The sequence below is a fragment of the Lemur catta genome, chromosome 18, assembly GCF_020740605.2.
Source record: "Lemur catta isolate mLemCat1 chromosome 18, mLemCat1.pri, whole genome shotgun sequence".
Classification (NCBI taxonomy): domain Eukaryota; kingdom Metazoa; phylum Chordata; class Mammalia; order Primates; family Lemuridae; genus Lemur; species Lemur catta.
Window position 1 is genome coordinate 46,068,088 of NC_059145.1, and position 19,715 is coordinate 46,087,802.

Below are 19,715 nucleotides of genomic sequence, written 5' to 3' on the forward strand. Positions count from 1 at the left end.
GTACCGGCCAGATGCACAGTAACAGGTACCTTGGCATGTGGAATGCAGAGAGCCGGACTGCCAGTTGGTGGGTAGGTGGGAAATGTCGGAAACTGCAGGTAAAGAGCAGGAAGCTGAGAAGTCACACCACGGAGGATACAGAGTAGTCTGATTGCTTTTGCTACACTGCTTTTTATCATTTTTCTTTATGACGTAAATCTACAACTATTTCTTCAACTGTGTGGCAATGATTTTGCATTTTGCAATAAAGCTTTTGATAGCAGTGAGCCCAGATAAATAAAAATCAAAGTTGAATTGCAAATTAAATGTTGAATCTCAGTTTCTCCAAAAAGTTGTTGATAAATATGGAATTTGCACAAAAGGCATGTAAGCATTCATTTTCCATGTAGGCACTGTGGTGATTCACTGATCCTCCCACCCCAAAAAAGATAAAAATCTGCTGAGAAATCCACTTTAAAAATAAGTAGATATTTTAAAAAGACTGGACCCTAAAATGACAGTTCAACATGTGCAGCTACAGAACATGCATTTACAGATCACACCATGAAGGTGACTTTTTGTTTAGATCAAATGATTGCTCTTTTAAATTAATTCTGCTCATTTTTTTCAATGTTTGGTGCTAATCATCAAATTTTAGAAATGTTTGAGCCTTCGAAAAACGACTTTGTAAATCAAACTAAGTGACCTTACTCACTTTTATAAACGAATTATTTTAAATTTTGATTATGTTTTTGTTTAAAACCAATTGAAACTCTTTAATTGAAATACACAATGAGTGGGTGGAGCACCAAAAAACTTCAGTTTTTGAAGATTTTAGCAAATCACAATGATCATCAAGCCTGAGGAACTTGTTAATCATTTCCCACCTGCCCCAGCGCGGCTCAGTTTTGATTCTCCACGGCCTGCCGGCGCTCCCCAGTACCTGGAACCCCACCAGCCACAGCATTTCCCTGCTCAGTAATGTTTTGGCGTAATTTAGCCAAGTTTTTGCTTCTGTTTGCTGCTAAAGCTTATGCCACCACAGTTTCCTTGTTTCTGCAACCAACTTCTGCTCCAGCAAGTCCATTAACAGTTGCTGCAATGCAGGAGGTCTCCATAAAAAGGTGCTGAAAGTAAGGCAGGAAGTTCTCTGTTGTGGGGATATTGAACTTGTAGGATTGACCACATCAAAAAATTAAAAGAAAAAAAAAAACTTTGAAGATGGCATTTGATATGAGTAAGACTTCTAGGGGAAGGCTTTGGAAAATAATTATAGCAGCTTTGCTTTCATGTCCCTGGTTGTTAAAAATTAATATAAATATGTATTTATTATATCTTGTTAGAAGTTATGGGCTCCTTACAAACTACCAGTATGTGGTAAAATGACTAACAGATTGTAATGATATGTATCTCTTTTTTCTTGTAAACATAAATTTAAAGATTCTTTTTTAATTAAAAATTTAATGCGTAAAATTAATTATTCTATAAATTGTTATTAAAATAAATGTATAAAATATTTCTATGGAAAATAATAGTCAAACACTGATTTTGCATGTCTAACTGCCAGGAGTGGATACATGTTTGAGCATTTAGGGTCGTTCCTGGGAGTTGTTGGTTGTCATAGTCCATTTTATGTTGCTATAACAGAACACTTGAGACTGAGTAATTTATAATGATCAGAAATGTATTGGCTCACAGTTCTGGAGGCTGAGAAGTCCAAGTTCAAGGGGCCAGCATCTGGCAGAAGACAGAAGGACAAAAGAGGGCGAGAGGGGGCCAAACTCTCGCTTTTATAACAGCAGCAATCCCACCATGGAGAGTGGAGCCCACACAGCCTCGTGGCCTACTCATCTCTTACTACTGTTACAACAGCAGTTAAATCTCAACACGTGTTTTGGAGACAAACATTCAAACCATAGCATTAGTCAAAGTTTCGGTTAGAAACCTTGGAGGAGTAAGTTTTGAGATCTATTGCACAGCAAAGTGATTATAGTCAACAATAATGTGTATTTCAAAATAACTAAGAGAGGAAATTTTAAATGTCTCACCAGAAGAAATAAATGGGATGAAAGATGTGTACATTAGCTGGATTTAACCATTCCACATGGTATACCTATAGCAAAACATCTTAATGTACCCCTTACATGCATATAACTATAATTTGTCAATTAAAAATACTAAATTTTAAAAGCTTGGTCTTAAAGGTATTTAAGAACTGTTCCAGGCTAAATAACTCATTTTTCAATACAGAATTAAGTTAGAAAAGCTAAAAAATATTCACAAGATTATATGTGATCATATGAGATATTTAAATATTTTTTTAGAAAACCCTTGTTTTTTGGTCTATATTTTATCTATCACTGTTCCAGTCGTCATCATATCACCCAGCACTATGTGGAATTGACATGAGAAGTCCCCATGTCAATGTGGCAAATCATGTTTACGTACTTAAAATGGGGTTCGTGTCTCCTGTGTGTGTCCCTTTTGGCCCCATTCAGCCTTCTGTCACCTATGGATTACGTATAGTATTATTATATAGTATCAAGCATCTCAAATATTTTATGTTGATGGTGATAATTTGAAAATTTAAAAGGTGACTTTCCAAAGTTAAAAAAAAAAAAGGAAAGAAAGAAAAAAGAAAAGAAAAAGGTATCTCTGAGCCCTTCACTCTGAGCAGTCATACCAGGGACTTCTCTCTCATGTCCTGTCTCCCCCGCTGGGATGCAGTGCTTTATGAAGCGGGGTCATCCATCGGATCAGCCAAATCTCCTGCGTAGGCAGAGGATGCTGTGAGGGCATAAAAGAGAGCACTGAATTCAACTGGGAGCGAGTTAGGAACTCTTCCTGGGAAGAGACTTCCAGGCTGAGTCTGAAGGAATGGGCAGGAGCACACTCAGATTCCCCATCCAGCCTGGCCTGGGGGGCCCTATTCAGGGGTTGGTGGGAAGAGAGGAGTGTATGGAGGGAGGACCCCGCGTGCCCAGGGCAGAGCTGCTCACAGAATACACCTGGTTCTCTTTCCCTCTGTCTGTCTCTCTCTCTCACCCCTCCCTGGTGAAGGAGCCCTGTCTCCTTTGATGTCCTTGTCTAGACATAAGGACACTCTTCACTGAAGCAGTGTCAGCGTCACACAGTTTCTGGCGGTGGGGCAGGTGCTGTTCCTGTTGAAGCTGCTCTTGACCATGGATCCAGGTAAGAGCTGCAGGCTTAACAACCTCTTCCAGCCTCTGCAGGGCTCCAACAGACGTCCCGCCCAACAGCGCTGCGAAATGGCGACCACTCCAGTTTCCCCCAGCAATGAGAGCCAGCCGCCCTGTTTGCATTATCTCAGACTCCATCACCTTCAAGTGCGTGACCTGCAGTGTTCCACAGGGCACCCTCTCCTGAGCACAACCTCCATCATCATGAGTTCCACGGTGATGGTCCCATAACTATCCATGATGAGGGGACAAAGGACCACATTTGGATATTGAATTCATCTAGTCTCTGTATTAAATACTAGTTTTTGAGGCAGGGTCTCCCTCTGTTGTGCAGGCTGGAGTGCAGTGGCACAATCATAGCTCACTGCAGCCTCCAACTCCTGGGCTCAAGCGGTCCTCCCACCTAGGCCTCCCAGAGCGCTAGGATTACAGGCATGAGCCACCACACCTGGCCTTATACGTATATTTTTTAAGAGGAGAAATTAGGAATGGAATCATTCCTGAACATGATGCTTTTATTTAAGGAAAATAAGAGACTAAATAAGTAAGAAAATAAGTGTTATCCTGTAATGAGTTTTTAGTTTATTATTAGTTGTGAGAAATATTCTATTTTTTAAAATAACATAAACAGATTTTGCATATATTATATAGTAAATTGCATAAATTTGTAACAGTCCCTTTGATTACTAAAGGAAAAAAATGTTATGCTGGAATGTTTGGAGATTCCAAACATATGCATACTCAATCCCAGTGACACATGGCAAAGCAGCTAAGTCCTCATGTGTGTGGCTACAGACTCGGGCTTGTGCAACCAGAGATAGGCAATAAATCCTGAAAGACAGGGCTTACATCCAGGCAGGCAAATAAAGCACTTGCCACATCTCTCTGCATCTGCAGCGTCTTTGTTAATCACACAAGGTGTGACTTCACATTCTAATTACCAATGCCATTGGCCTTTGTGCAGAGTCCAGTGTAGCAGGCCCCAATCATAGTCGTTTTATAACATGGGGCTCTAGTCTCATAAATTATTAAAATTTTGTATATTATTAAATTGTAGGAATTCGTTTGAAAAAACAAACACAAAGCCACAAATGAAGATCCAACAATTTCTTTGGTTGAAAATAGAATCTTCATTTCAAGAAACCCACTGCGGAGGCTCTATTTTCTGATCCATATTTTCATTTGAATATTTAATATTGGTTAATTCAATTTTTTTTCAGTGAATTGCAATGTTGAGCATAACTTTGTGGTTAAAATTTTAAATATGTAAAATTTAAGGGGAAAAATCTCATATTTTCTGACCAAGCTTCAGTAAGCTTCAGTAACTAGAAACATTTTCCTTTCTTGTTTTATTTATCCTTCAACCTCACTCACCTTCCCTCCCCCATACAGGCACACTTTCTGTGGGGGGTTCTGGAGTTTTAAAATCAAATCTCAGCCATTATCTTATTTCACCTGCAAGTCTGTACTATACATTGTGTGTATCTCTAACAGATCATGACTTTTTAAAGTGACCACAATGCCATTATCTCACCTAACAATTTAATAATAATTTCATAATTAACATGATAATTCATTAGCAATGGTTGGTGTTAATTAATTCAAATTGGCATTACAGGAAAGCACTCAGCGAGCAGTTTATGTGCTATCAAGAAAATACAAATTGTCAGAGGATTTTGCTACTGTTTCAAATTCACCTGCTAATTTTTTCTGTATGTTCAGCGAATTTTAGGGGAAAAAAATGATGAAGCTGCTCCTCTATTTAGAAATGTTGAAAGAGGTGGTATACAAAAAGAAAGTTTCTCCTATCCTGATTTTAAATTAAAATGTTTATGCTCTTTTTTGTGAATTTCAGAACACTACTTAGGATTCTGCACACAGTTGAGAGAATGCATTCATGCTTTGTTTTTTGAGCTGGGGAAAAAGAGGACCCCCGGGGTACTTGAGCCTTCACGAATAAAATGATGCATTTTCATGCAGTCTCAATTTGACTCAATGTACTATAGAGTAAATCTCATATTTTGAAACAAAAACTAGAGTTTTTAGAGAAATACCATTCTTCCTTATTTGGGTTGCTAAGTTAATGAATAAAAATAAAAACCACAACCCATCATACTGAGGGATGTCTTTATTAGCTGATTCATTTCAATGTGTTTTCAGATGAAGACGCTGCCTACATTATACAATCCATAACCCAGCATGCAAAACTCAGGGGAAAATCCTAAGTGTCTTTGGTCATGCTAGAACTGAAGTCTTTGTTATGTTGATCAAAATAAATAATTACAAAATCAAACAGTCCAGAAATTAGTAGGCCTCAGTAGAGTTTTCTCTGCGAAAAGCATCATAGGCTTAAGGATGCAGAGACCAAATTTATCACTATTACGGTGCAAAACGCTATGGAAATGGCAAATAATCACCAACATACTGGTTATTTCAAAAGTGTCAGGATGAAATCTGAAGCACGATCCACACTTTTCCCATCTCACGCAAATATGCACTTACCAACTCTGGAGGTAAACAAATCAAACACAGGGCTGACAGAAGCTCCACACTTACACCCCACACAGAAATCTCAACTACGAGGAAGGACTCTTATGCTAATGCGTGAAACCTGCTCTGGTTCTGAAAATAATGGTGAAACCACATCCACCTGCGTTTAATAGGCATAGAGTTACCTTTATGATTTTTTTTAATGATGCAGTGAGTTCCAGCTTGTAGGTATGTCAGCATGAATTTATCATTGCTGCTTGCTGTGCACAATGGCTGATGGGTATGAATGTGCAATTACCCAAAAGACATATTAATGGATAGAATGTCTCCAACACACATGGTTCAGAGAAGGTGTATAGGATATGAACGAGTAAACTGAGTAAATCATGAATTGAATGTTACAGTTTTCAAAGCTGAGCATTCAACCCTTCCTTCCACTTTTAGTCCTGCAAAATACATTGCAAATTATATTGCCTTTCTTTATAAATATTTTATGTATTTAAGGCTTTTTCTTGACTTGCTTAGTGTTCTGATTTCCTTTCACTTCAAGCCAGTCAGGATTTTGTGGAATAAGAGAAAAGTGTATATTTGTCTTTCTAGAAGCTTGAAGATGGAAGAGCTCTTTATTCAGTGCTTTAGATATATGTTCCTGTGGCTTGCAGTTATAAAGAATTTAAATGTTTTTCTTTACTCTGTATAACAAGTATAACTTATTGATTATAATATCTGTCTTTTCAATTCAGTTAGTTCTTGTTTTCTAGGAATAGTGGAAAAACTGTGGTTGCAAAGAGCTCTTCAGCTGTGGAAAATGATGATGTTTTAGCATGGGTTTGTGCTTTCTCAGACAATCATTCAAATGAGTTTGCCTGCTCTGAGAATATACCAACTTGAAAATAGAGAAAGAGCTCTGGATGCTGAGTCTAGAGAGGAAGCCAGGAGCAACCCTAAGGTTTAAATTATTTCCACAGATATTACATAAAATAAAGACTTTGAGCATAATAATTGAGAGCTGACAGCACATGTAAACAGCTGCAATTATGATTTTTTTAAGAAAATCTTTAAAGCAAATAACTATTACAGGTTGCTTCTGGCCCGCTGTACCAGCACTTCTGACAGGCTGAGCGAGGGATCCCTCTACCCACCCAGGAAGCAGCCGCCTGGCAGAGCCCTGCCCGAGCAGCACTTGCCCCAGGACACCAGGACCGTGCCTAAGCCCCCAGAAACAGCAGGGCCTGGGAGAGGCCAACAGGGCCTGAAAGGCCTTGGAGACTTTGCAGTGTTGGTGAGACCGTCAGTCAGTGGGATGTGCCCATCATGTTCCTGTGTCTCACCTGCCTCCCCAGAGAGGCGAGGCCTGGGGAAGACAGGAGGTCGAGACTTAAGAAAAACAGGGAAGACTCCAATGATTTACTTTCCAAACGATGGAGTAAAGAGGCTTATGGTTTTTTCCCATCATAGATACTTCTTTTAAAAATAATTACATTCAGTTGTGTTTAATTATACCAGTTATACACTTGCCTTTGTTCTTTCTTTCATCCTAAGTCTCAGGTTGCCTTTTATACCACTCCCAGCCCCAGTGCCCTCAAGCCCTTCCCAGTGGTAGCCGCTACTGGGGCTCATGTTCCCGGTCTTTCCATCACGCTCAGGATTCCCGTGTCACTAAGTGTCAGCTTCTGTGATAGGCCAATTTCAGTGGGGATGTTCAATTTGGATATTCATTTCAATATTTGGGATGTATTAGAAAAATGTGTTTATGCCAGAGTCTTATGAAATGAGGAGTCTATAAAGTACTTACAAAGGTGGAAGAAAGGGGTGGCTGGGTGAGGTGGCTCATGCGTATTATCCTAGCACTCTGGGAGGCCGAGGCAGGAGGATCACTTGAGCTCAGGAGTTCGAGACCAGCCTGAGCAAGAGCAAGACCCCGTTTCTACTAAAAATAGAAAGCTACTCAAGAGGCTGAGGCAGGAGGATCGCCTGAGCCCCCAGGAGTTTGAGGTTGCTGTGAGCTAGGCTGATGCCACAGCACTCTAGCCCAGGCAACAGAGTGAGGAAAAATAAAAGAAAGGAACAAACTCTGTACAGAGTTCTGTGTGGGATTCAGAGTTTCTATAAGCATGGAAGAACAAACCCTTAACGAACTCATCAAAAGTTGGGAGCTGCGATGAACAAGTAGTCATAAGGCATGTAATATTCACAGCAATCTGCATTTCTAGGATCAGGCTGAAGAAGGCAATAGAGCATGAAGGGGAACAGGGATTCCGCCTCACCTTAGTAACAGCCTCATGCTAGGTACAGGCCCACGGCAGTCCTGAAGGCAGTCCTGAAGACTCACGGCTGCCAACACCAATGGAGCAAAGTTGCCAGTGGCAGGCTGAAGACCCAGGGGCACAGGGATTACCACTTAAGAGCTGCCCCACCCACAGCAGGTGGGCACCATTAGGCAAAAGAGAAAACTAAGTTGAATTGGCTAGTTATTCCGGACTGTAACAGTGTGAGGGGACTGGCTCTGCAGCCCCGGGGCAGCTGCTGGGTCCCCTAAGAGTGGGGTGACTTCCGATCTAAGCCAGAATCCATTAGCAGCTGGTGACACAGGGGACCAGATCTAATTCTCAAGGATAAAAAAGTTGTGAAGAGGGAAGGCCCAGGACAAGCTAAACCTAAATAAGAAGCGCATCTGTGAGAAATCTGGTCTAGGGTATTCTGGCCTCCTCTATGCTAAACATGAATGAACACTGCCAGGGTTGACTATCTGTCCCTAATCTCAAATTCTAGAAAAAAGATGTTATTTGTCCAACTGTTGTGGTAATACCACAAAGCATGAGCCAGAGCCAAGGGGCAAGAGAAAACACGGTAAGGCCTCTCGGTTGGAGACACTGGGCACTAGGACACAAGGCTAGAGAGATAGGTAGGTAGGTTTGTGCAGGACCTGGGTAGGAAGGGCAGTCCTGGGGAAGTCAGCAGTTGACAGATGGAGTCACATCTGTGATTTAGGTTTTCCACAATGTATTTAAAAGTGCCAGGAATGACAGGGTTTTCCTACCCCTTGTTCCCTAAACAGCCTCCTCAACCCCTAAAACCTGTGTATTACTGAAAACCAATTTGCTCTACAACTGGGCTCTATAGAATTTACTGATGCAATGGTAATAAAATAGTCAAGATTATCAGGGATTTGGAAAAATACTTCTGGGGCTACCACCTATGTATGTGGAAATAAATCCACTTTTAGGACACAGATGTTCTTTACACAGAAAGGAATCTCCAGAAAACCCAAGTGAAAAGCAATATGCTTTATCTACAGTGTGTTCTGTAAGTAAAGCTGGTATCAATACATGTAAAAGCAATCCCAAATACTTTGATCTGGAATTAAAAAATCAACTGAAATGAGGACACAATTTTTAGAAACTCGTGTTTATTTTCCGTCAACCTTATTTCCATCTTAAGAGTTTATGGAAGAACTTAAGACCACTCAGTGGTTGTCCCCACCCATTCAGTGGCCTGAGCAGTGGGAGCTGCAGACCAATCCTCTGTGGCAGGCTGAGCGCTCCAGTCTTCTGTTAAGAAAATACCAAAACGGCCATCAGCTGTGTTCCCAAAGTAGCATTTTCCTTACCCCGACCCCCAATAGCAATGTATCAGATACATACTGCCTTCAGCAAATATATATCAAAGACCAATACCAGCACATTCTAAAGGCACCTGAATTCAACTTGTCAAGTTATCTGCAGCTATAGCACATTGGATAAAAGCCTCTTACTGCTGGTGTAATGGCCACAGAGATCGTTAGAGTAAATCTTACAAGTTCCAGAACACCAGCTTGATGCACTTGTTTAGATACATACCAGTGGGGAACTGCTGAATAGGCACAGAGGGCACCTGCACGCCTTCAGACCAGTCTGCAACCTCGGGTTGCGTAGCAGTGAACTCAGGAGCTGGAGCTGTCCATTCACCCTGAAATTCCTCTTTGGTCACAGCTTTCTCAGCAGCAGCCTGCTCTTCCTTTTCAATCTGGTTATTTAATAAATAAATAAATCAAGCAAGCAAGCAAACTCCCTCACAGGAACAAGTTTTGCTTCCCAGAAGCACAGACCACGGTGTCCAATTTGCTCATGCGATCACAACCCTTTGTTGAAGCTTACCTCTTCAGGATCTCTGTAGAAGTAGAGATCGGGCATGACCTCCCAAGGGTGTTCACGGGAGATGGTGCCACGCATGCGGAGAACTTCGCGGGCCAGCATCCACCACATCAGACCCACAGAGTGAGCTCCCTGCAAGAATGCCAGGTTATTAAAAAGTGACAATCAACCCTAAACAAACACCTCCTTGTTCGTCTCACCTGCCCCCACATCATCTAGGTCCCTTGATACCACAAGTATAAACACATCTTAAAGTGCTATAACAAAAAACATTATTCTATAAAGCAGGGGTTCTCATCTTTGCACACCATGGAGACTAAAAAAAACCTGTGGTTAATGTAAGATGGCACCTAAATGATCATGCTATGCAACTAAACGATGCCTGGGAGCAGTGCCTGAACACTGGCGTTTAAAAAAACCTTTGGGCAATTCTTATGTGCAACCAGGGTTTTGAGGCCAGTTACAAATGGACCAATTTGAACCACACACAACCCACCTTTTAAGAATGTTATAGCAGGATTCATCAAGTTGGTCTGAAAACAGAAAAGCCAAGTAATGCCTGAGAGGCCTACGCAGAGCAAAAAATAGAGAAAGGCAAGAGAAAACACAGGCCATTTCCAAATGTTTCCATCTCTTCTCAAAGCTGTTACGCATTAACATTATACTTGTAGCAAGGATTACTATCAAACTCCACTCATCGGGCCAGAGACCCTTGTGGTGTTAGCGAAAAACTTGCCCCTCATGTAGCACACTACCTACACTTGTGAGTTCATTGGCCAGTCAGTGGCCTCAACTCCAAGCTCTAACAATGTGCACAGGAATGTCCATTTTTTCTAGAGCACTCATTTGCAAACTCTAGATCATAAAGTCATTACCTTGTTGTTGCATGGGATGGCGATGTCCACATAACGCAGAGGAGAATCTGTGTTACACAGAGCAATGGTGGGCAGGTTAACATAAGACGCCTCTGTGAGAGGCTGGTGGTCAGCCCTGGGGTCAGTAACCACCAGAAGACGCGGCTCCCGGAATGCTGCCTGGATCTGGTTAGTGAATGTTCCAGGAGTGAAACGGCCAGCAATAGGAGTGGCTCCAGTGGCAGCAGCAAACTTCAGCACAGCTCGCTTTGAAGAATTAAACTGAGAGTTAGCAGTACTCCAGAGTTCCCATGGTTTTTCACAGGAACGCTCCATGTGCTGACACCCAGTTCTGTAATCACCCAAAGCAGCCTATCTAGTCAGAACCCTCATATACCCCTTCCTAAAAAATAAAAGCATCAAATTAAACACTTTAAGCAAAATCATTCCCTACAACCCTTCGAAAAGGAAGACAGTGTTTTTCCTACTATACCAAGCACCTATCAACACTGCCTGGCCCAATCTAGATGCTCTGTAAATTGCTGAAGCAAGCATTGAGTGGTCACTCAGTTCATTCTACAACAGTAATTTAAACATCCTTCTACCACGTACAAAACTACAGGGTTCCAGTCACAAATAACCCCCCACCCACAAAAACTCTCATGGGAACCTATCTTGCTGTTAACATTGAAATAGAAAAGGACAGTCTTCCCACATAGTTTTTAAATTTGTCAAAATCCAAGTCATGGGGAGAATGAAACCCTTGTTAGAACTCCTATAAATCAGTGGGGGGATTGGGGAAAAAGAACTCCTATAAATCAATTTAAGAGGCTGAGTATGGTGGCTAACGCCCGTAACCCTAACACTTTGGGAGGCTGAGAGGGAAGGATTGCTTTAGCCCAGGAGCTTGAAGTTGCAGTAAGCTACGATGACACCAATGCACTCTATCCCAGACAACAGAGCAAGACCCCGTCTCAAAGAAAGAAAAAAAATTAAGAACGTCACTAGTTTTCTCAACAGAAAAATAAAACCTTTCTCAAAATTTTTGCAGCTGACTTCAAATTTTTGTCCCAGTATTTCAATATAAAAATTTTGACTACAAAAAAATGTGATGAGCCACTTTAATATGGTCATCTCTAGATACTAAGTGGCACAATACACAACAAAATGAAAATATAAAAGTTCAACACTGTCAGATGGCAAGTATGTATACTGAAAATGTTGTATATTGGCAATTCCTGAAGTTATACTTTTTCTATATATCCCCAAATGCCCATAAGCTTTATTTCTATAAAAACTAAGTACTGTTCCACAAACCTGGCCAGTATTCCTGGAGGATATGACACTGACGTCAGCAGGGTTTTCAATGGCAACAATGGCACGAGCTGCCAACAGAAGCTTCTCCCAGGTCCTCTTCAGATTTATGATGTAGATACCTAGGTGAGGACAGAAGGATTTGTTAAACACTTGACCTAGTGGTGCAAATGAACATTCTTCTAAAAAGTTGAGTGTATGTGGCAGAGAGTACTATCAAACTCCAGTCATAGAGGCAAGCTCTACTGGTGTTAGCGAATATCCTGCCTTTAATGTAGCACACTTCCGACACTCAGAAGTTCACTGGCCAAGGCTGGCCTCCACCCTGAGCTTTAACAGTGTGCAACCTCCATTCCATTCGGTAGGCAAAGTCCATCTTTTCCTTTCTCTTGCCCTGTACGGACCCTCTATGAGACCCCCTGGGTTCCTCCAAGTTCTTATCCACTTCCTGGCCTCTTGCCACTCTTCACTTTATCATCTGCAACAATGCCAGATTCGTTCAAAACCTCCTCTACAGCATGCCACTCCAGGCTTAACTCCTTCAGTGGCTCAATCTCTAAGCTAAACCAGTGCCTTAGCCAACTTCATGCCTTCCACACTCTCATCACAACTCACCTTCTCTCCTCTTTCTAATCCTTCCTGTTTATTCCCAACCCTTGCCCTACTTTCCTCTCAGAATTCAGTTCAATAAGCCTGTGTCAGTAACTATGAAACAGAAAGCACTATGAGAGGTAAAGTTATTAGGAACTCAGCTAATGAGCTTCCTCATTCTCACATCTCACACCTTTGACACAATCCAAGCCCCATAACTTGGCAATTACCATACTCTTTCACTGGAGTCCAGAAATCTTTCCTCCTGGTAACAATCAGAAAACACACTTAGTCTTAAACCATGTTTCCAATCTAGGGATCTCGTTGCATTCACCATTTAGCAGAGCCCTCGCAGGCAGAGATGTTAGAAATTACCTCATTTAGTACTACCCATCAGAAAAGCAGGGTCAAAATTTGTAATTACGAATAGAATAATAAAAAATTAAAACAGTGACTGACCATCACTTTTCCTCTTATAGATGTACTGTTCCATTTGGAAGTCAAGGTTGGTGCCACCTAAGTGGGTTCCTGCTGCAAGGAATTTAAGGACATCCTCCTCCTTCATTTGCAGGACGTCAAGGGCTCCGGACATTGTGAAAGTTTCCCTTTAAGTTACGACGGGAATCTGGAAAACAGTAGTAACAATCTAGTTCTTTTCATCCCGGTGGTTAAGTGAGATATGGGTGCATTCTAACAACCAGCAAATAAAGCCAACTTCATATTTAAAAGTAACCGAGGGCTATATTACCTACAGTATCAGGCATTAAGCTTAGAAAGTAGTGATGAATAAGACACAGTAGAACGTTAACAAAGGCCCCATATTACAGAATTGCAGCAAATCTTGCTGAGGAAAGAGGTGTGGACGGCAGAACTCAGCTAATGCAATTAGATAAAAAGTCAATTGAAAGTCAACACCTCTCAAGGTAGACAGAGTTGAGGAGCAGTTAATGGACGAGCAAGGCTAACAATCAGATGTGAAAGGAGCAGCCATGTTCAGGCTACGCAAGCTGAGAAAAGGTAGGAAAGATATGAACTGGTTTCAGGTATTTCCTAGCACATTGTAGGTAGGTGCTTCGGAATTACTTCGCCGTGATGTCGCAACTAGTTGGCCTCAAAATCCTGCCAAAAACCTTAATTTCTGATCAGCAGGGCGCGAATGGGAAAACCGGCTCAAGTTGCCGGTACGCCAATCAGCGCCCAGGCCTCGACTCACGGCCGTGTCGGGGCCCGAAAGGATGGTAACAGATGGCGCTGGGCCGACTTCTGCACCGCCCCCAGCCCCGAACCCCAGCCCTGTGCCCGCTCGAGCGCCATCTTCGCCCACCCCCGGGCACGGTGGGACCCTGCGGGCCCGAGCCCGGCCACGTGCGCGCCGCTGGCCTGAGACGCATCTGGCCCGACCGGCTTTCACCCCCAGTCTCCGCACCCGTCACGCGCGCAGGATTCCGGCAGTCTTGGAGGCTGCGCGGGACCCCGAGGAGGACTCACCCAGAACAACGCCGTATGGACCCTTCTCTGGGTAGCGCGGAAAGGACAGGCGGCCGGAAATGACGTTCTTATATATGCATCGTCCGCCAATGGCAAAGAAGGCCAAGCGGAAGAAGGGCGGGGCCGGAGGGCGCGTTGCCGGGAGACGGCCGCTCCTTCCGGAAGGCGGGCTCCGGGCGCCGTCGCTACGGCGCGGGGAGGACTGTGGGGGCTTCCTGGTCCGGCCTGGGGAGGCTGTGCCCTCGGGCGTGCAGGGTGGCAGTGACGCCCCGCGGTGGCTCTCGCCTTCTGTCCCGTCCGGAAGGCGGGCCTGACGCTGGCCAGCCAGTCGGGGGGCTCTTTCTCAGCCGTTTGCGCCTGTGAATCCGAACGATTCGCCACCTAAGCTGCACTTTCCTTACCTGTATGTGGGAAGGTGTGGTCAACGCCACGAGCTTAAATGTTCGGCAAACAAAAGCTGGAGAATTTATTTTCATTTTCTGAAGAACAGCTTAGCAGGACGTAATTCAGATTTTAGATGTTCACTTGTGGGAAGTTTCCCTGAAAAAAAAAAATTAAAAGGACAAGACCGCCAGATCCTATGTATAAGACTTATTTTTTTGGTAGAAGAAAAAATTTGTACTATCCATCAATAGGAGATTAGTTGTTAAAAACTGATTCCTGGCCGGGCGCGGGGGCTCACGCCTGTAATCCTAGCACTCTGGGAGGCCGAGCGGGAGGATTGTTTGAGCTCGGGAGTTCCCGACCGCACTAAAAATAGAAAAATTTAGCTGAGTCCCAGCTACTCGGGAGCGAGGCAGGAGGATCGCCTGAGCCCAGGAGTTTCAGGTTGCTGTGAGCCATGGTGACGCCACCGCATCTAGCAAGGCCGCAGAGCAAGACCGTCAAAAAAAAAATTGACTCCAATACAATACAATGTAGCTATTTAAAAATAATTAAAATATGTTCTATGATACAAGAAAGAATTGCACATGAGGGCGATTATGGAAAAAAACTTGAATCCCTATGCATTAAAAGATAACTGTAAATAAATACCCAGTAGCCAAATTGTTAATAATTATACAGTAGATCATAACCCTGGCTGTACTTAGAATCACTTGGAGAGCTTTTAAACACGTCATGCCCAAACCCAAACCAAAAATACATAGTTTTTAAAAATAGTTCCCAGATGATTCTAATATGCAGCCTGGCAGCTGAGAACCACTGTTGTAAATGTAGAGAAACTGGGTGATTTTTCTCTTTCATTTTTTAGTATTTTTGAAATTTTCTGTGAGGCATACAGGTTGTTTTCAAATTGAACAAAACAAAAACTGGAATTTTTTTTTTTTGGTAGAGACAGGATCTCTCTATGTTGTCCAGGCTAGAGTGCAGTGGCACTTTCATAGCTCACTGCAGCCTCAAATTCCTGGACTCAAGCCATCCTCCTACCTCAGCCTCTCAAGTAGCTGAGACTACAGGCATGCCCTACCATACTTAGCTAATTTTTAAATTTTTTTGTAGAGACAGGGATCTTGCTGTGTTGCCCAGGCTGGTCTCAAACTCTGGCCTCAAGCAATTCTGCCTCTGTCTCCCAAAATGCTGGGGTTACAAGCATGAGTCACTGCACCTGGCCCCCACTGCATTTGTAATAGAGCTGACATAGAAGGAAGGGAGTAAACTTAGTTATCATGGCTTTAAGCTTTCCTAGACACTGCTGAAAATATCTGGAGACATTTTAATTCTCAAAAAAAAGACAAACTTAAAAATAGCTATCTTAAACCTGAATGGCTGGCTTTTATGGACAGTTTTTTGTCACTGCAGGACTTCTCTGAGGGGCCTTCTGGGCCACCCTCAAACCATCTTAGCAGCTACTTCTTTTGAGTACTTACATTATAACCACAAGGACATGGTACAGTAATTATGTTTGTTTGTTTCTTCACAAAATCATAAGACTTTTCCCACAAAATAACTTTAGCTTTTCCCAAGTGGAACAGCACTTGGTTTTTATAGAAATAAAGCTTCTGGACATTTTGGGATACATTTCTTGGCAAGGAAATGAGTTGAGGAACGTCCAAAGATGAAAAATGTACTGTAATGGTTGGAAACCACAGGGAGAAGGCCTTGGCCTGAGAGGCAGTTGTCAAAGAAGGACTGTAGATCCCCAGCCAAGTGTCTTCCTCCCTACCTCGCAGCCTCCTGGTCCTCTGTACAAGTTTCTTCACCATTTTTTATCCATGCCCACTTTTTTTTTTAATGGCTTCCCAAAGGCTGTCTTGTCCTCATCCTTCTTTCCCCCCATCCCCATGCCCAGTTTTCATGAACAAAAATCTGAGAGCCTTCCTTTTGCAAACTTTGGTTTCTGGGGTTTATATTTAAAAAAAAAAACAAAACAAAACATGGACTTAAATTTTTTTTTTTTTTCAAATACAAAGTTGTGCTAGGAACTGTCAGTTTTGGGAGGCTACATTTCACACGGCATTGGGTGGCAAGGAGAGCTGCTGTTGTGACTTGAAGCTGAGCATGTAGAGACCTGGAACATGAGGCACCTAGCTGGCCGCCGCCATCAAGTTCACCTTGGGCACCTTCCCACCTAACTTTCTACACCAGACTTCCTTCTTGCTCCTCCTCACCTGTTTGTCTGGTGTCCAATGTCTTCTTACAGCCTGCTTCGTGCACCTTACCTATAATTACCTAAACAATGTTCCAAAACAACTTTTTCCTTCTTTGTCCCAAAGCTCTCATTCCTTCAGTTGAGTGGTATGGTATGGTCCTTTCTGTCTGCCAAATGCACTTGGCTTAAAACTTTTATCACTTGGCACATTCTATCTTGTATTAGTTCATGCACTGAAATTCCAGATTCATCACATGCTGTGACTCTGAACCTGGCAGGTTAAGTTACTTAACCTCTCCCAGGAAATAGACCTATTGATATTTCAGCTGACATCCAGCCCAGATGAGCCCTTGTGTCTGGAAATCCTATAGGATGCAAATAAATAGGAAAGGGTCACTTGATGTTCATATTTTCTGAGCCAAGGAAACATTTTAATACTCTATAAAAAATTACATATCCAACATCAGAATTCAAAGATTTAAAAATTAAACCACATGTATATGCATTTAAGAAATCAAATTGGCTGGACGTAGTGGCTCACGCCTGAAATCCTGGTATTTTAGGAGGCTGAAGTGGGAGAATTGCTTGAGCCCAGGAGTTTTAGAGCAGCCTGGACAACACAGCAAGACCCGGTATCTACAAAACATTAAAAAAAATAGCCAGGTGTAGTGGTGTGCACCCATAGTCCCAGCTACACAGGAGCCTGAGGCGAGAGGATTCCTTGAGCTCAGGAGTTTGAGGTTACAATGAGCTATGATCAGGCCAATGCACTCCAGCAACCTGGGTGACAGAATAAGACTCTGTGTCTAAAAAAAAATCACATTAATTAAAAAGCACACAATTATCCCTGAAATGAAGTCAGACCTGGAGATTCTGGGTTACTTCAGTCAATTTGGCCCACAGTCTTCAGAGCATTCTCACCAAACACCTGCATCTTCACCCAGGCCCATCACTCTTAAGCAACTGCCAGCTTGAGCTAGGTTCAGGAACAGCCATATCTGCAAGATGTTCATGAGCAAGTTCACTAAGAACTTAAAGTTTACAAAAGTCCAGTTTGGTGAGTTCTCAGAGTCACCTAAGCCAAATCTCCTTGTCTATAGATGAGGAAACTGAGGCCCAAATAAAGTCCAAAGTTACACAGGAAGCTGAAACATAATTACAATTAAAATTCATGCTTGGTCCAATCTGTTACTCTAAAAACACTGGTCTTAGCCAGGCATGGTGGCACACACCTGTAGTCCTAGCTATTTGGAAGACCAATGTGGGAAGATCACTTGAGCCCAGATTTGAGGTTGCAGTGAGCAAGAGCAAGACCCCGTCTCTACTGAAAAAAAAATAGAAAGAAATTATCTGGCCAACTAAAAATATATATAGAAAAAAATTAGCTGGGCATGGTGGTGCATGCCTGTAGTCCCAGCTACTCGGGAGGCTGAGGCAGGAGGATCGCTTAAGTCCAGGAGTTTGAGGTTGCTGTGAGCTAGGCTGACGCCACGGCAGTCACTCTAGCCCGGGCAACAGAGCGAGACTCTGTCTCAAAAAAAAAAAAACAAATGCCATGTGTAGATCTTATTTGGATTCTGATTCAAATAAACTAGTTGTAAAAAAAAAAAATCATTGTTGAAACAATCAGAAAAATGTGAATATAGATGATATGTAAAAAATTTATTAAATTTTTCCAGGTAGGGTAATGACATTGTATGAGAAAATGTCTATAAGTTTGAGAGATGTATATTGAAGTAAGGAAGGGTGAATGAAATATTGTGAGGTCTGGCATCTGCCTTTAAAAGCTTCATGAAAGAATGGAAACAGAGGTGGGGGGGCAGAAAGTTGGGGGAGACAAGCAAGTGTGGTGATATCTTGCCAACTGTTCCATCCAAGTGATATGAATGATGGGCCAATATACCATTTGCTCTACTATTGTGACGGTTTGAAATATTTCATAATAATATATTTTTAGAAAGTGCATATAATGCAGCTTGAAACCTTTGCTTCTATGTCTTCTTTTGGCTCTTGCCCTACACTGCCTTATCTTTAGTCACCAGATGACTGTTTTCCTCCCACAAACCCCACCTCTAAATAATTTGTTAAGCCTAGAACAAATTATACATATGTTTAAAAAAAAAAAAAAAAAGCAAACAAGCAGTGGGTAGTTTCCAAAGCCAGCTAGAGCTCACTAGCTACTTCCTTTCTGAGCTTTAATATAGATTATTTCTCTTAAATTTATGTTCATTTTCCCCCTCCCCACCCAAAAAGAAACCAAATGAAGATCATGTAAGGGACTCTGGGGGCTGAAATTCACCTGCCAAGTGTAAGGAGAGCAAACCGCATTGGGAGGAAGCCCACACCTCCAGGGCTCATCTGTGCCCCTCCTCTCCCAGAGGCCTCTCTGGCATTAGGCTCGCTGGGCTCCCAAACGAGGGTCAGTGGAGACTGAAGAGGCCCTGGGCAGGGCATGGAACACCTTGCCCCAGAAGTCCTTCAGAGGCAGCCACTCCATCCATCCCGCCTTCCCTCCTTTCCAGTCCTCAGTGCTCCCCTGCTTCCCACAGCACAAGGTCTCACAACATGCAGGTCACAGCACAGGTGGCTCCGGTGCCACCGTGAGATTAGGACCTGCGTCACCCTCTCCCATTCCCCTACCCAAATTATTTTGAATAGGGCAATTTATCCTAAAGCCTAAAGGATTATATAAACTTTACTACAAATCATTAAGTAAACTTAATATGGATGTTACGGGCTGAATTGTGTCCCCTCTAAAAGATACATTGGATTCCTAACCCCCAATACTTGGGAATGTGACCTTATTTGGAAATAGGGTCTTTACGAATGAAAGCAAGTTAAAATGAGGTCATACTGAGCTAGGATGAGTCCTAACCCAATGAGTGATGTCCTTAAGACAGACACACCGGGGAAAAGGCATTGTGAAGACAGAGGCAGAAATTGGAGTGATGCATCCACAATGCAAGAACACCCAGGATTGCCAGCAACCACTAGAAGGTAGAACAGGCAAAGAATGATTCTCCCTAGAGCCTTCAGAGAGAGAACGATTCAGACTGAGAGAATAAATTTCTGTTGT

At 42.6% G+C, this 19,715-nt stretch overlaps 1 protein-coding gene and 2 non-coding genes across 4 annotated transcripts; all 3 read right to left on the minus strand.

The window, feature by feature from the left end:
- Window positions 1-9,061: 9,061 nt before the first annotated feature.
- Window positions 9,062-14,127, minus strand: RPSA (ribosomal protein SA). Of its 2 annotated transcripts, XM_045529905.1 has the most exons (7): window positions 14,050-14,127; window positions 13,021-13,186; window positions 11,974-12,092; window positions 10,678-10,923; window positions 9,806-9,934; window positions 9,509-9,674; window positions 9,062-9,220 (listed from the first exon to the last, which is right to left on the minus strand). In XM_045529905.1, exons 2-7 carry the CDS (start codon window positions 13,151-13,153, stop codon window positions 9,126-9,128), a joined length of 888 nt encoding a protein of 295 aa, XP_045385861.1. In that variant the 5' UTR covers window positions 13,154-13,186; window positions 14,050-14,127; the 3' UTR covers window positions 9,062-9,125. The 2 variants fall into 2 exon arrangements, with proteins under 2 accessions (XP_045385861.1, XP_045385862.1); XM_045529906.1 differs by lacking the exon at window positions 14,050-14,127 and having other exon boundaries at window positions 13,021-13,188.
- On the minus strand, window positions 10,466-10,619 carry LOC123623688. Its single transcript, XR_006729976.1, has one exon. It is a non-coding gene; the product is annotated as a small nucleolar RNA SNORA62/SNORA6 family (small nucleolar RNA).
- Window positions 12,167-12,317, minus strand: LOC123623689. The gene has a single exon (XR_006729977.1). It is a non-coding gene; the product is annotated as a small nucleolar RNA SNORA62/SNORA6 family (small nucleolar RNA).
- Window positions 14,128-19,715: the final 5,588 nt, after the last annotated feature.

Excerpts from the sequence above, each read along its gene's own strand:
- RPSA (XM_045529905.1), bottom strand. The coding sequence starts at position 13,153 with ATGTCCGGAGCCCTTGACGTCCTGCAAATGAAGGAGGAGGATGTCCTT. Across the intron at positions 9,675-9,805 it reads TCTACAGAGATCCTGAAGAG|ATTGAAAAGGAAGAGCAGGC; the intron begins GTAAGCTTCAAC and ends TTAAATAACCAG. Across the intron at positions 9,221-9,508 it reads TATTCAGCAGTTCCCCACTG|AAGACTGGAGCGCTCAGCCT; the intron begins GTATGTATCTAA and ends TTTTCTTAACAG.